The sequence below is a fragment of the Ischnura elegans genome, chromosome 7, assembly GCF_921293095.1.
Source record: "Ischnura elegans chromosome 7, ioIscEleg1.1, whole genome shotgun sequence".
Lineage (NCBI taxonomy): Eukaryota > Metazoa > Arthropoda > Insecta > Odonata > Coenagrionidae > Ischnura > Ischnura elegans.
The window spans coordinates 13,895,424-13,907,454 of record NC_060252.1 but is presented as its reverse complement, the minus strand read 5'-3'; the positions used below and the strand labels follow the sequence as shown (position 1 = coordinate 13,907,454).

Here is a 12,031-nt window from a genome sequence, read left to right as displayed (position 1 = left end):
TTTCGGCCCCAAAAAATCAATTGAGGGCCCTTAGTACTTAGGGCCCTTGGGGCACGGGTTGCCGTTATTTTAAAGTAACCAAATTTTAACACGTGAATATAAACACCACTTGGATCATTTTGAGACCAGGAAAACATAACTTTTCGCAATTCTGAAAAATAAGGGCCGGCCTAATGTACAGTGGTCGCATCTCAGTATTACTCTTGATTGTGTAATTTACAATTGTGTTTCATTAATTAGAATGATAACTCCCACAAACCCGCCGGAGATGATTGCTTTTATATTTTTTTAGGATCCAAGGAGAAATCGAAGCCTCCTTGTGATCACTACTTATTCAGTAATGCGATAACGTCATGCACTTTTATTGACTTTCGATTCAGTATTTTTATAATTGGAGAATAATTCACACCGAAGCTGAAAAAACTATAATTTTCCATAAGGTAAAATGATGATAACTTAACTTGTATGAGTTTTAATTCCTCCAGATTAAGCCTCAAACATTTCTCTACATTAGCTGCCATTCGTGTCCGACCTCCGCTGTATATCCAAGGTCAATATTTTATTTATACAATGTTCATTTTTAAATATGTATTTACTATTATACAGTGTTTGGTCTAAATTCAGCACAAAGCGTTTCACCAATACTGGCATCATCAGGTTCACCTTTAGTCGAACTTAATTTTTAGGACAAACACAGATTGTCGAATAGTAAATATAAATTTTAAAATTGATATAAATAATTCTTCCAAGTAAAACCTAAAGCTGTAATTTCATAATGTATTTTTATGTTGCGGAAGTGCTCAGAAGATTGGGAGAAAAGAGAAGTCTTCTAAACACTTTGAGAAGGAGACGGGACTACTTATTTGGCCACATTGAGAGGCATGATTGCCGGATGAAAACGATCATAGAAGGACGGGGGAAGGGAATAAGGGTAAGGGCATGCCTCAAATGAGTTACATAGGATATAAAAGATGTAAATGAGAAGAAATTCGTCAAAATTAAAATTCTAGCGGATATGAGAGTGGAATAGAGAGCTGCACAGGGACTGCCATAAGAAAATAACCCCGTGGGCCGGGAATCGAATCATGGACCTTTGACTTTCCGGACCACTATGTAGACCACAACACTATCCATGTTCATTAATTCCTATGGCAATTATGCCTCACGGAAATCCATTCGATTTTCACCGGCGTCGACGCGGCAGGTTTGAAACAAACCTCAATTTAGGAGTGTTGAGTTATGAAGATGGTGATCGTCGGCGGCGATTTAGGCTTTAAGCGATTTATTCCTCTCAAGTATTTGCGTGTACCCGCGGTCCCGAGGACTCTCAAGCCTTATACGCGATCCTCTCTCGGGACTTATTCGGCCAATCCTTTCATTTAGCACTCCGACGGCGTACGAGACCCGTGTACTGCTCCTCAAGTTTTTTGCCGCCCCGTGCACAATCGCACCAACACCAGGCGAGTGAGGAAAATAAGGGCTTAAATAGGATGGAACGTGCTTCAACCCTTAAGGAATACACTCTCGCACCAATCGAATTAATTATGTATTTTTTTTTCATTCGGTCGCAGAAGCTAAAAGATACGGACGGACACAACCGTTCTTCCCCTCCCTTCTCCCTCGGACAGCTTTCCAATCTTTGAGGGAATCACTCGCCACTCCCTCTCCGGTCCCACCTCGTCTTAGAGGCTGCTCTTGTCTAAGAGGCCCAAGGTCCGAGTGGCAATTAAGCCCCAAGGGTGAGGATGAGACTGGAGTGGACGATAAGCGGACAAAACGTACCAAGACCCCAGCACCACCTGGTGGACCCGATCAACAAAGGCCCCCCCGACGCTGGGACGCAGATGCTGCGCGAGATTCGTGGACATGCATGGCGCGGCCATTCCGAACACTTGTTAACCGGATTCTAATTGATTCGCATCTCGTACATTTCGGTGTAGAAGGGGAGTGGCGTTTGCACGTGCTACCTCCATTCTTGTGGGAATATTCGCACGGAAAAAGGGATTCTCAGAGGCTGTAGTTGACGCGCAATGACGTCGAGAAATATGCATTTGTAAAGTGGTATATGATTCGTTGAAAGCCATTCCACGAGAATTCATAGGTCCAATTTCATCGTATTGCGACAGATAATCAATCCATATTGACTGCGTAAAAGAAAAAGTTTAAAAGTTTTACATTGTACTTGTATATAAATCGAGAAATTCGGGCTAAGCTTCCTTAAGGAAAAGCGGAACTCCATAGACATCCAAACCGAACTGAGCATCCAAAATTATTAGTTGAAGAGTTTTATTGTGAAGACGTTCCTTTAGTTGTACCCTGAAAAATGGAAATATATAAAAATACATTTTTGCTGATAATCATACGTTTGCTAACTCTATGCGTGATCGTAATCTATAGCACTTACACGGTTTGTTCAGTATCATATTTATGGACCGTGGAGAATTATAACCTCTTCAATAAGTCAGATGGATTAACGCAGTATATTTCTCCACAATTCCTGTATCCGATTCTTTTTTGATTAATTGAGAAGTAAAGTAATGAGGCCAATAAAGTGTTCCATGTTGGTATGAAGCTGCATTATCGTCTATCTTCCGGTTATACTTCGCTTCGGTCAGTTAAATTGCGGGAAAATGTATTCCAAGACGACATTTCCGCCCAGTGGTTAAATATAATTGATGTAAAACCACCTCCTACAGCTACTTTACTTATCCCGTATTCCCCAAGACCGTGATTCCCAAAATGGTGATGTAATTTATATTGTACTCCGGCTCTACTCACTCCACATGTCTGACCTCAATATGTTACACTCTTAATAACGAATTTAACGGAATTTTAGTCATCAAGATCAATCCCGTATCCCGGTGTCGTACTCGAGAATTTTTTAACCATATTTTTCGTCGGGAAAGTCTACGATATTTTGTATTTTTATCGATTTTGTACCACCCCAAATAGCGAATTTAAGGAAATTAGTTTGCATAAAGGCCATTGATAGCCTAACCCACAGCTAAATACGGAAAGATTTTTATACTATCTGCTTGGATAGCCTGACTAAGATATTTCATTATTTGCTAATTGCTCTCCCTTGTAATTTGCAGGAAGATGTCTTCCAAGAGGAAATCGCCGCCCACCAAACTGTCTGACGGCGTGGCGAGCGCCGACTTCTGCTCACCTTCGTCCCGGGGAGACAAGTCACCCCGCCCCGCGGAATACGCCGACGCCGCACAACTGCACGCTCCCGACGAGCGGGCCTCGGGGGTGGCCAAACTACCCTCCGTGGAGGAGGAAGAGGACGAAGCGGGCCCGGAGGAGGAGGAGGAGGCCTCCGGGAGACCGGAACCCGAGGCCCCCGGAGGAGTGGCCTTCTACAAGTTCTCCCCGAGGTCCTCCGAGGAAGACGAGGACGAAGATGAAGAGGATGAAGTTGAGGACGACGAAGAGGTCGAAGGCCTTCAAAGGGTCCGAGAGGACGAGGACCGCGAAGTCCGCGAGGATGACCCGGTGGAGGGCGCGATAGACGGCGCGGCGGTGGAGGAGGACGCGGAGGAGGAGGACGTGGAGGAGGAGTGTGAGGAGGACGGGTCTTCTCCCCCGAGCAAGAAGAAGCAGCGTCTCCGGCGAGGGGCGGCAGGGGTGGCCGGAGAAGAGGAGGAAGCTTTGGTGCCGGCCCTGTCTGCGGTGCACCTCCAGCAGCAGCAGTTGATGCAGATGATGGAGCGGAAGAGGGGCTCGGAGAGTCGGAAGGGCTCGGAGGAGGCCCAGTCGAAAGTTGGCAACCATCTCAACCACCAGAGGCACTCCCCCGGGGGCGGTGGGGGCGGCGGAGGCGGAGGTTCGGGGGCGCACCCCAAGCGCACCATGGACGACGTCCTCAAGAGGCTCACCTCCAAGATGAACAGCTCGAGCCTCGCCGAGGAGATGCGAAGGTCCTCACCATCTCCACGACCAATGCACACGTGAGTAGCGCTTACTTCCCTCATATTTAAAAAGGATGATATCGGTAAAGTCAACTTTTTGCGGATAGATATCGTGGAACTTATCGAATGGTAAACAAGGTATTGCTCGGTCCACTAATTTTATTATTACGGTCTATTACTAGTGTTTCGAGTTTTACTCAGCCATCAGTTTATAACAATATTCCATCTAATGAGTTGGCAATGCGATACATTGTTTATCGTCAGCAGATATCAGGCACAGCAACCCGGCTATCCTCTAATGGAACGGACTGACATACTTATTGATATTCCGAATTGGCGGAGACAATGCGATGCGCACACGTAAGCAATGAATAAAGGTAGCGAAAGATCAAAGTTTAAAAAACGTTCAACTCACGAAAGAGTAACAGCATTAATGTTAATCACAGTTTTATCAGCAAGGAAGAAAAATTTTACTTATTAAATTTGATTCTTGGAGTGCATGTCTTAAAATTGATATTCAAATTTTTCCGACGTTTCTTTTTTTATAAACCATCATCAGTGCTTTTTGAAATTATATTGACGGTTAATTTTATGGCACGACTACTATATTGACTACAATATTTAATTTATACTACACGGTGCCACAACTATATTTTTAGACCTATACTCTTAGATTCAAATTTAATATTATATATATAGAGGTCAGGAAAAGGATAAGAACTCAATATATGAAAACTTTTACTGCAAATTTTATTTAATATTATTAATGGGGTTATAGCCGGGAGGGGGGGGGGGGCTTTGTGCAACGAAATTTTTCCTTTCCGTGGTGACAAGCCCCGATATAGCTGCTCTGTAGAATAAAATCCCAGGGCATCTATCCTCTGGCACTCCATTTCGTTATTGCGATATATTGGTCCCAAATTCAAACATTTTACGTGAGATTTCGTGAGGATTAACATACTGTTGCCCATCCACGGTTGCAGAAATATATCGTAGCATTCGTCAAGGGCGTAGGAGTCCATAATTTAAAAAATCCGTATGACGTAGCAGAAATATTAATGAAACAGCATGAAGTGTTTCCTAGTATAAATTTTAATATGACTGGCATTGTGCTGTACTCCGGAAAGGTTCATTTAATTATGTCGGATGAACCGCTGGCCTTACAATATTTTCGGAAAATTTTTATCGCATTTGTGCGTTTTTTAACATACTAATTTTTCTTTAGTTACTATGCATATTAAAACACGTTGGCGTCATTGCAAAATTGTTAACAAGATAGCATTCAACCATTATCTATGAATATTCAACCATTATCTAACTACATTTTTCCTTTGGCCTTGACTTTGACCTTAAGTCCTTGGTGAGTTACGGATTAATTTCTCGTAATCTCTGCTTTCGTGTTATAACTGTTGCTGCCTTATGAATTAGACATCGTTTTTCAAACTGCCTTTGCTTCGATGACCATTTTTTCCGCAGAAAATGAAGAAAAATCTTTATATGTCCTTTCTTTGACCCTCTTCAAATATATTTTCTGAGTTTCCATGACGAAATCGCGTCTAGTCCTGCAATATGACTATCCACAAAGCACCCGTCGGCTTAGAAAATAGTCTTTGCTCTGTACCATAGCGATAATGAAAGGTCAGAGTTAAGAAATAATGACCATAGTGATTGTGTGATGCTCCTCCTATTCTCAACTTAATGACCTTAGCAACTGCCTTGTTCTGATGCGCTCAGCTTCATCACAAAGCACATCTCTCACGAATGCTGCAATTCCAGATAACTTCTTCGCGATAGATAACTTCTATCTATTCCACTTTGCATCTGTACATTCACTGAGAACTCACCATGTATCTCTTCTGTTCCATCAATTTAAAATCAATCATACTTACCTTCGGTTGCAATGCCGCCTCATCTAACTCTTAGTCATCAGTAGGAATGAACTCGACATGTAACGACTCGACAGAACTTCGATAGCATTAGATAATTTTCAATTTAACTTGAGCATTGATGAATTCATGAATGTTAATTAAAAGGAATTTATTGGCAGCACAAGTACATTGAAAGAGCACAGAAGAACAATATGGGGCTTCTATTCATCTGGGCCACGACCTTCTTGTGGATAGAATATTTGGCTGCAGAAAGGCGAAGTTAGTGGTGAAGCTAGTTTCAGATTTATTTTCACAAAACTTGCAATTACTGTCAATTTGTAAGGAAAAATCTTTGGGTTTGTTATAGCATTTTCAGCCACTGAAGATTGTCTAACTACATTTTTCCTTTGGCTTTGCCATAAATGTTTCCCCAGCAACACAATTCTGAATATGGTTTTCCACTTTTATTATTTGAATCAGTGTTCCTTATTGTGAATAGAAAATGAAGGCCACTTTTCAGCTACAATGTCATCGTTACCCTCGGCACCCTTCTCAAAATTGGTTTTTTCTCGATGAAGTTAGGACACTTGGCCTTCTAACTATACCCACATTAATTCAATTACAGAATGTAAACTTTCATGGGTTACAAGCAAGTTATTCTCTCTGGAAATAAAATCATAATTTTATTATTTCGGTTTTTTCTCCCTATTGTCGGCACCTTGTATGTTGTTCAGCTATTCTGAAGTCTTCCAATGAATTTAATCCACATCCTTGCTACTCGTGCTGACGGTTTTCTGGCTTAATGGACTCGTTGGACATTTCTTCTCAATTCTTATTTTGCATTGATAATTTGGATAATTGGATACCGTTAACTTTCTTGCATTTTTCAGGTAAATCTTTGGTTTCAAGTTGAGGTATTGATTTATTATTTATTCAAATGCATCGAACCATAGCGTAAGGGGTTTGTGCTTACATTTTTCACGTGAAATTAGTACCAGGCTTTCCGCTCGTGAAGGAGAATAGATTTTTCGAATTAATTAAAACTGCCAAATGTTTCCCCAGAACATCTGCGCTAGAAGAAAAATCAACTAAATCATATAAAATATCTTATCGAGTAATTTATATTAAACATATTTCCACCACTGTCTAAATTATTGTCTCAAACCGTTTACTTGTTTGATATTCATAAATGGGAGAGAATTCCCTTTTGATGAGGTGTTCAGTTTTCGGCATACTAGCCATTACTCGCCATTTTTCACGAACGTATTGATAATTCATGGGGATGTCAGGTTCCATCAAAGATGTAATTTTTTTCCTAGAATGAAAATAGGGAGCATTAATTTCTCCAATTTCGATAGCTGAACAGCCGTGTTGCTTCTTGAAAACATATAGTATTTCCCTTTATGTTGGAAAACATTGGAATATTTTGAAAATGAACAACTTCTCAGCTTTCTTATCTATCATCTTCCGGTGGCTGTAAAGAAAAAAATGAAAATGTTGCAATGTCAGTATTTTGATTATGAAGGATTTTATTAATTTCGGTTGCCATAAAAATTTGCTGTGCATTACCGAATATCATTTCTTGGCTCGAATACTTTAAATGATGAAAAACGCATATTTCAAGGAAAGGAGGTACATGGACTAATGGAAACTTTATTGAGGTGTAATTTTGCCTTATTTTAACTTTTCGTAAAACTTTACATGCCCGGTTGTATTCAATTTTTGACGAAAAATTGAAAAAAAAAATTGGAGGAAGTAAGCTTGCACTTCTAGTTTTACTTCATCCTGTTTCATAAAGCTATGAGGTGCTAAGCGGTGTACGTTAATGAAACCCCGATAAGTGAGTTTAATTGGAGGAAAGGACACCGGGGGTTATTTTCACCTTGTGTGAGCATGCTGGTTATTCGATCATCGCGACATTGCATCTGGCGGTCGTTATGTGCACGACACATTCATCTCTGATCTTATCCGGGCTGACGTAATTTCTCACGAGCCAGCTTTTACTGTCGATTTCAATGGCTTTTATTTTTTCGCAATTGTTAGGGCAAAGTTCACCTTAAGCTCACCACATTGTTTTTTCCTCTGAAGTCCAAGGGAACTCTCGTCATAATTAAATGCACGACGTCGGTTCTATGATTACGAAATTGCATGCATCTAGTTTCCTCGTTCGAGGAATATTCATTCACGGAGGAAATGAGATTATGCAACTGCAATAACGTGGGTGCCACGAAACATCCTTCAGCAAGCTTTGTTGTGGTTTTCGAAGTGCTTAATGATTTGATGGCGATTTTTGACAGAAAATGGGCATACGACCAAGTATTTTTAGTATATTAAGCTGAAATTTGATGCTGGGTGAAATATTTTGATATTTTAATGCTTTAATTCTACGTACTGATGTATTGTAATATTTTACCAAATACATTGAATTATACAAAAGTGAGTGCTTCCATATTCTCCCTAACTTCAGTGAAAAAGAGGAAATTTCCTTTTCAAATATCCAACTTGTATAAGTATCGCCTTTTCCATTATATTTTTGTACTTCCACCATTCAATCCTGTTCTTAAATCTAGACGGAATCTAATTGCTGAGTTTATGAAATATTGTGTAGCTTCTCAAAGTTTTAAGATAATTTTATCACTCTTGCATGAAGTTAAGCTTTGTTTAAGAGCAGTTATTGGCATGCTCACATTTCTCAAACACATTTTATTTTTATTTAGAAGTAAAAACACTGTACTCTTCCACACCTTCAACTATTTCTCTTTGACCGGTTTCATATTTTTTCAACCCCATTTTTAAGAGGCTGCTATGTAGTATCCGTTTGAGATAACCTTATATATTTGAAATAAATCGACCAAAACTCAATTATTTTAATGCAAAAGACTACGACAAACGGCTACTCGATTACAGCCTCTGTATTGACTTGGTTCGAAATTGGTCGTGGTAATTAAAATTTGAGCGTGGATAATCACGCAATCTGTTGATCAGAATGAATCCTAGTTTGGTCGAGTGCATGACGGAGCCCTTCTTTTTTTTTTCTCCCCCCTATGAAAGCAGCGGCTCCCGCAGCTCTGCACACCAGCACCCTTCGCCGCCGCCCGAGGAGGCCAAAGCGGGGCCGGCCGAGGAGGCTTCGAGGCCCGGCGGTTCCTCGTCGGCGGAGGCGGCCGCTGCAGCGTCTTCCGAGTCGGCGCCCGCGTCTTCGTCGTCGCTGCAGGAGGCGCTGCAGGGCGACAGCTTCACGGAGAAGGAGCGACGCCTCTCCGAGATGATCCTGCAGCTGCAGATGGTGCGGGAGCAATTGCTGGCGCAGCAGGAGCAGCAGAGCAAGGTTAGGCTCAATGAAAGCAGTTCTCATCTCTTACTATAGGTGGAACTTCAAGGTTAAATAAAAAGATGGCCATTTTCGGCTTATGGAAGTACGAGCAAGATTTGGATGCCGAATCCTAGATCACGCGTTGATACTGACGGATCTGATTGAATGACAACGACGTTAGTTTTGTTTTATTTCAAAAACAACCATTTTCAATTTCCCGTTGCGATACCGAAGCCAGGAAGGAGAGAGCGTAGGCTATGGTTCTTCATGATGATACATATTATTAAAGGAATTTATGTGTATAGTGTCATCGTCTTGTATGTCGTATCAATTATTGCACCAATCAAAAGCAGTCTCTTCGGAGGAATTTACAGTTTCCCTTTGCGGAAGACGCTTGGAGTATGGAGAGGCTTTGTGACATTCAAGCGCGGACATCAATTTGATTGATGCAAATCCACAATGAATTACAACAGGAACTGACAAGGAACTCAAGTTCTTCATTTGCTCAAAAGTATGGTTAGACACCCGTCACAGAAAATCATGTAAGCTTGTCCAAATTGACGACCGAATAAATGGGGTGAAATTTTTCATTGATATAATAAATTCATACCTTTGTTCTTTTGAATATATAATGTGTAGCTTTAAATAAATCCAAAACCTTAGTCTTACGCATAAATCTATTGTGAGCTTCACTTAAAATGTAATCAGATTCTGAAACCCTTCAACGAGCGCCGTGTCGTCATGAATTTCATTATTCCACATTTCCATAAAATTAGTTACTGCGTAAAACGATCATAGGTTGTTATTGGCGCATGGTAGATGAGTTGGATGTCAAATACTTATTTTCGCTAGTTTTCATGTTAGCATTAGCTTTATTACCCGCAGGAAAACTTTATACTTAACATAATTATTAGTAACAGAAATATTCGTCAAGCTAATTTTTCAAAATTAGTACCTACATAATCCGTTTGTTCATTTTTGTGATCACTGAGGAACAAACATCAACTTTCAATGCGTAACTCCGCGACACATCGAATGAAGAGTTTGGATCATGTGCTTGCATTTTGCTATGCATCGGGAAATAAATTAATCCGTCTCAGTTAAATTATGCATTTGGAATACCTGATATGATTCATCTTTGGGTCCTCATGCGTTTCATTTTTTTCGTAAGTGACTGTTGAGATGTTGGCATTGAGCTTTCTCATTTGTAATCCTCTCCTTAAAGTCGTAGAATTGATAGGAATGGTACAAAAATGAGAGAGTTTTATGTCAAGTTTAATAATTAATTGATCGAAATTAGTAATTCCTCGCATTCTTTTTGAAGCTCGGCCGAAATCAAAGGATTCCTTTGATGGTCGATCTTCAATTCCAAAGGCGCAAGATGAATTCTTCCTTTAGCCGAACAAACACCGACGGAATGTCGTCGTATCTTTTTTTTCATTTCCCTCCTTAATTCAATGTCTCCAAAGTGATGCGAAATAACGAAAGGTCGCGTTTCTCCCCCCGGCCACCGGCGTCGCTGCTGCCTCTTCATTATTCCTCGGGGAGTGAAAAAAAAGAAATAAAAGAAAGGGAAGACGGCGCACTGCGTCTACATTTCCTCCTACCATGGGCGCTTCTTCCTTCTTGTTTGTCCAATATAAAGAAATATAGGAGTAGAAGTCCTCCAAGTAATCCAAGATCCGTAAGAACCCATTTCTGGAAGAAGAAAAAAAAGGAAAAAATGAAATCCCATTTGAAGCAGTCTCCGTTGTGTACATTTTTTTCTCTCTTATCCCTTAATTTTCTCTCCCCGTCTTTCGAAATTAATGCCATTCTCTTTAGGGCGTCGCGCGTGGATATGCATTAGGCTTCGATTTGTTACTCGCGTCCACTTATACCTTGGTAATGAGCATCCATTGAATAATTCAGCTCCCTCTTTAAGAGATTTTGTACATACTGTGTATCTTTTATATTACAAGGAAATAAAAAGGAGGGTATGGCCGCGGGGGTGGATGTTCAGAGGGTCGCGAATAGGGATAGGGGGGTGAGGAATCGGAGAGTGTATGGCGGGAGGTGCCTAACCAGCACCCACCCCCCTGATACTAGTTCCCTATCGCCCCTCGCTCAGGCACGCGAGAGGAAGGGCAGGGGTCTTGGAGTGATTAAGAATTCCGGGGTCCATTTTAATGGAGGGATTATTTGGATTTCTTTCTTTTCCACCGTCTTTCCGTCAGTATAAATTCCTCCCCCTCCAAATACGCTTCTTCAACTCCACGCATCAATATTTACGGTAGCTAATTTTTTCACTGTCTATTTTTAATTATTTGAAGCCTACCGTACGTTAACCTATTAGCCTCCATTCACTAAGGAAAATATTTTAAGTTATTCCTATGGAAAGTTTTGTGGCGAAAAGATCATAAAAATAATATTTTTACACTTCGAGTGAATGGTAGAATTATTGGTAGACCGGAATAGAATGTACAAGGATGCATCAAACTAATTTAGAACGGGTTTTATTTTCTGTTCGTTCGTTAGCACAACGTTGGTGGTAACAGTATGCATTCTCGTTCGTTGCGTTTTCTTTTCGCATTGAACAGTTTCCCACCAGAGTTAATTTTAGTTAATATCCGTCATGAAACTAGCTTTAATCAGCTCAACGTAAGGTATATTTATCTAAATTTGTTTGCAAACTTTATTTCATCCTCTGCGGTTCATAAATACTGAAATGGGCAGTACGGAAACGGGCGGTACGAGGATCGCCGTTTGTGAATCACTGTTCTACTCATTACCTCGTGTTATCACGGACTTTCTCCCAAGAAAACCTGATTAAAATAGTGTCGAGTTATTGGAACGTATATTCTCAGCTGTTAATTCAAGAGTCAATGGTGTGTGACTCGCACCGGGTGATTATATTAATTTCCAAAATTATTATTTTCTCCATGTAATGTCATGAG

The 12,031-nt window shown here is 40.6% G+C and overlaps 1 protein-coding gene across 1 annotated transcript in view; it reads left to right on the top strand.

The window, feature by feature from the left end:
• LOC124162475 (transcription factor SOX-6) overlaps positions 1–12,031 on the top strand; it is a 720,216-nt gene that overhangs the window by 549,758 nt on the left and 158,427 nt on the right. The window contains 2 exon segments of the mRNA XM_046539021.1: positions 3,096–3,953; positions 8,837–9,110. Coding sequence (XP_046394977.1) covers positions 3,096–3,953; positions 8,837–9,110 — 1,132 coding nt within the window.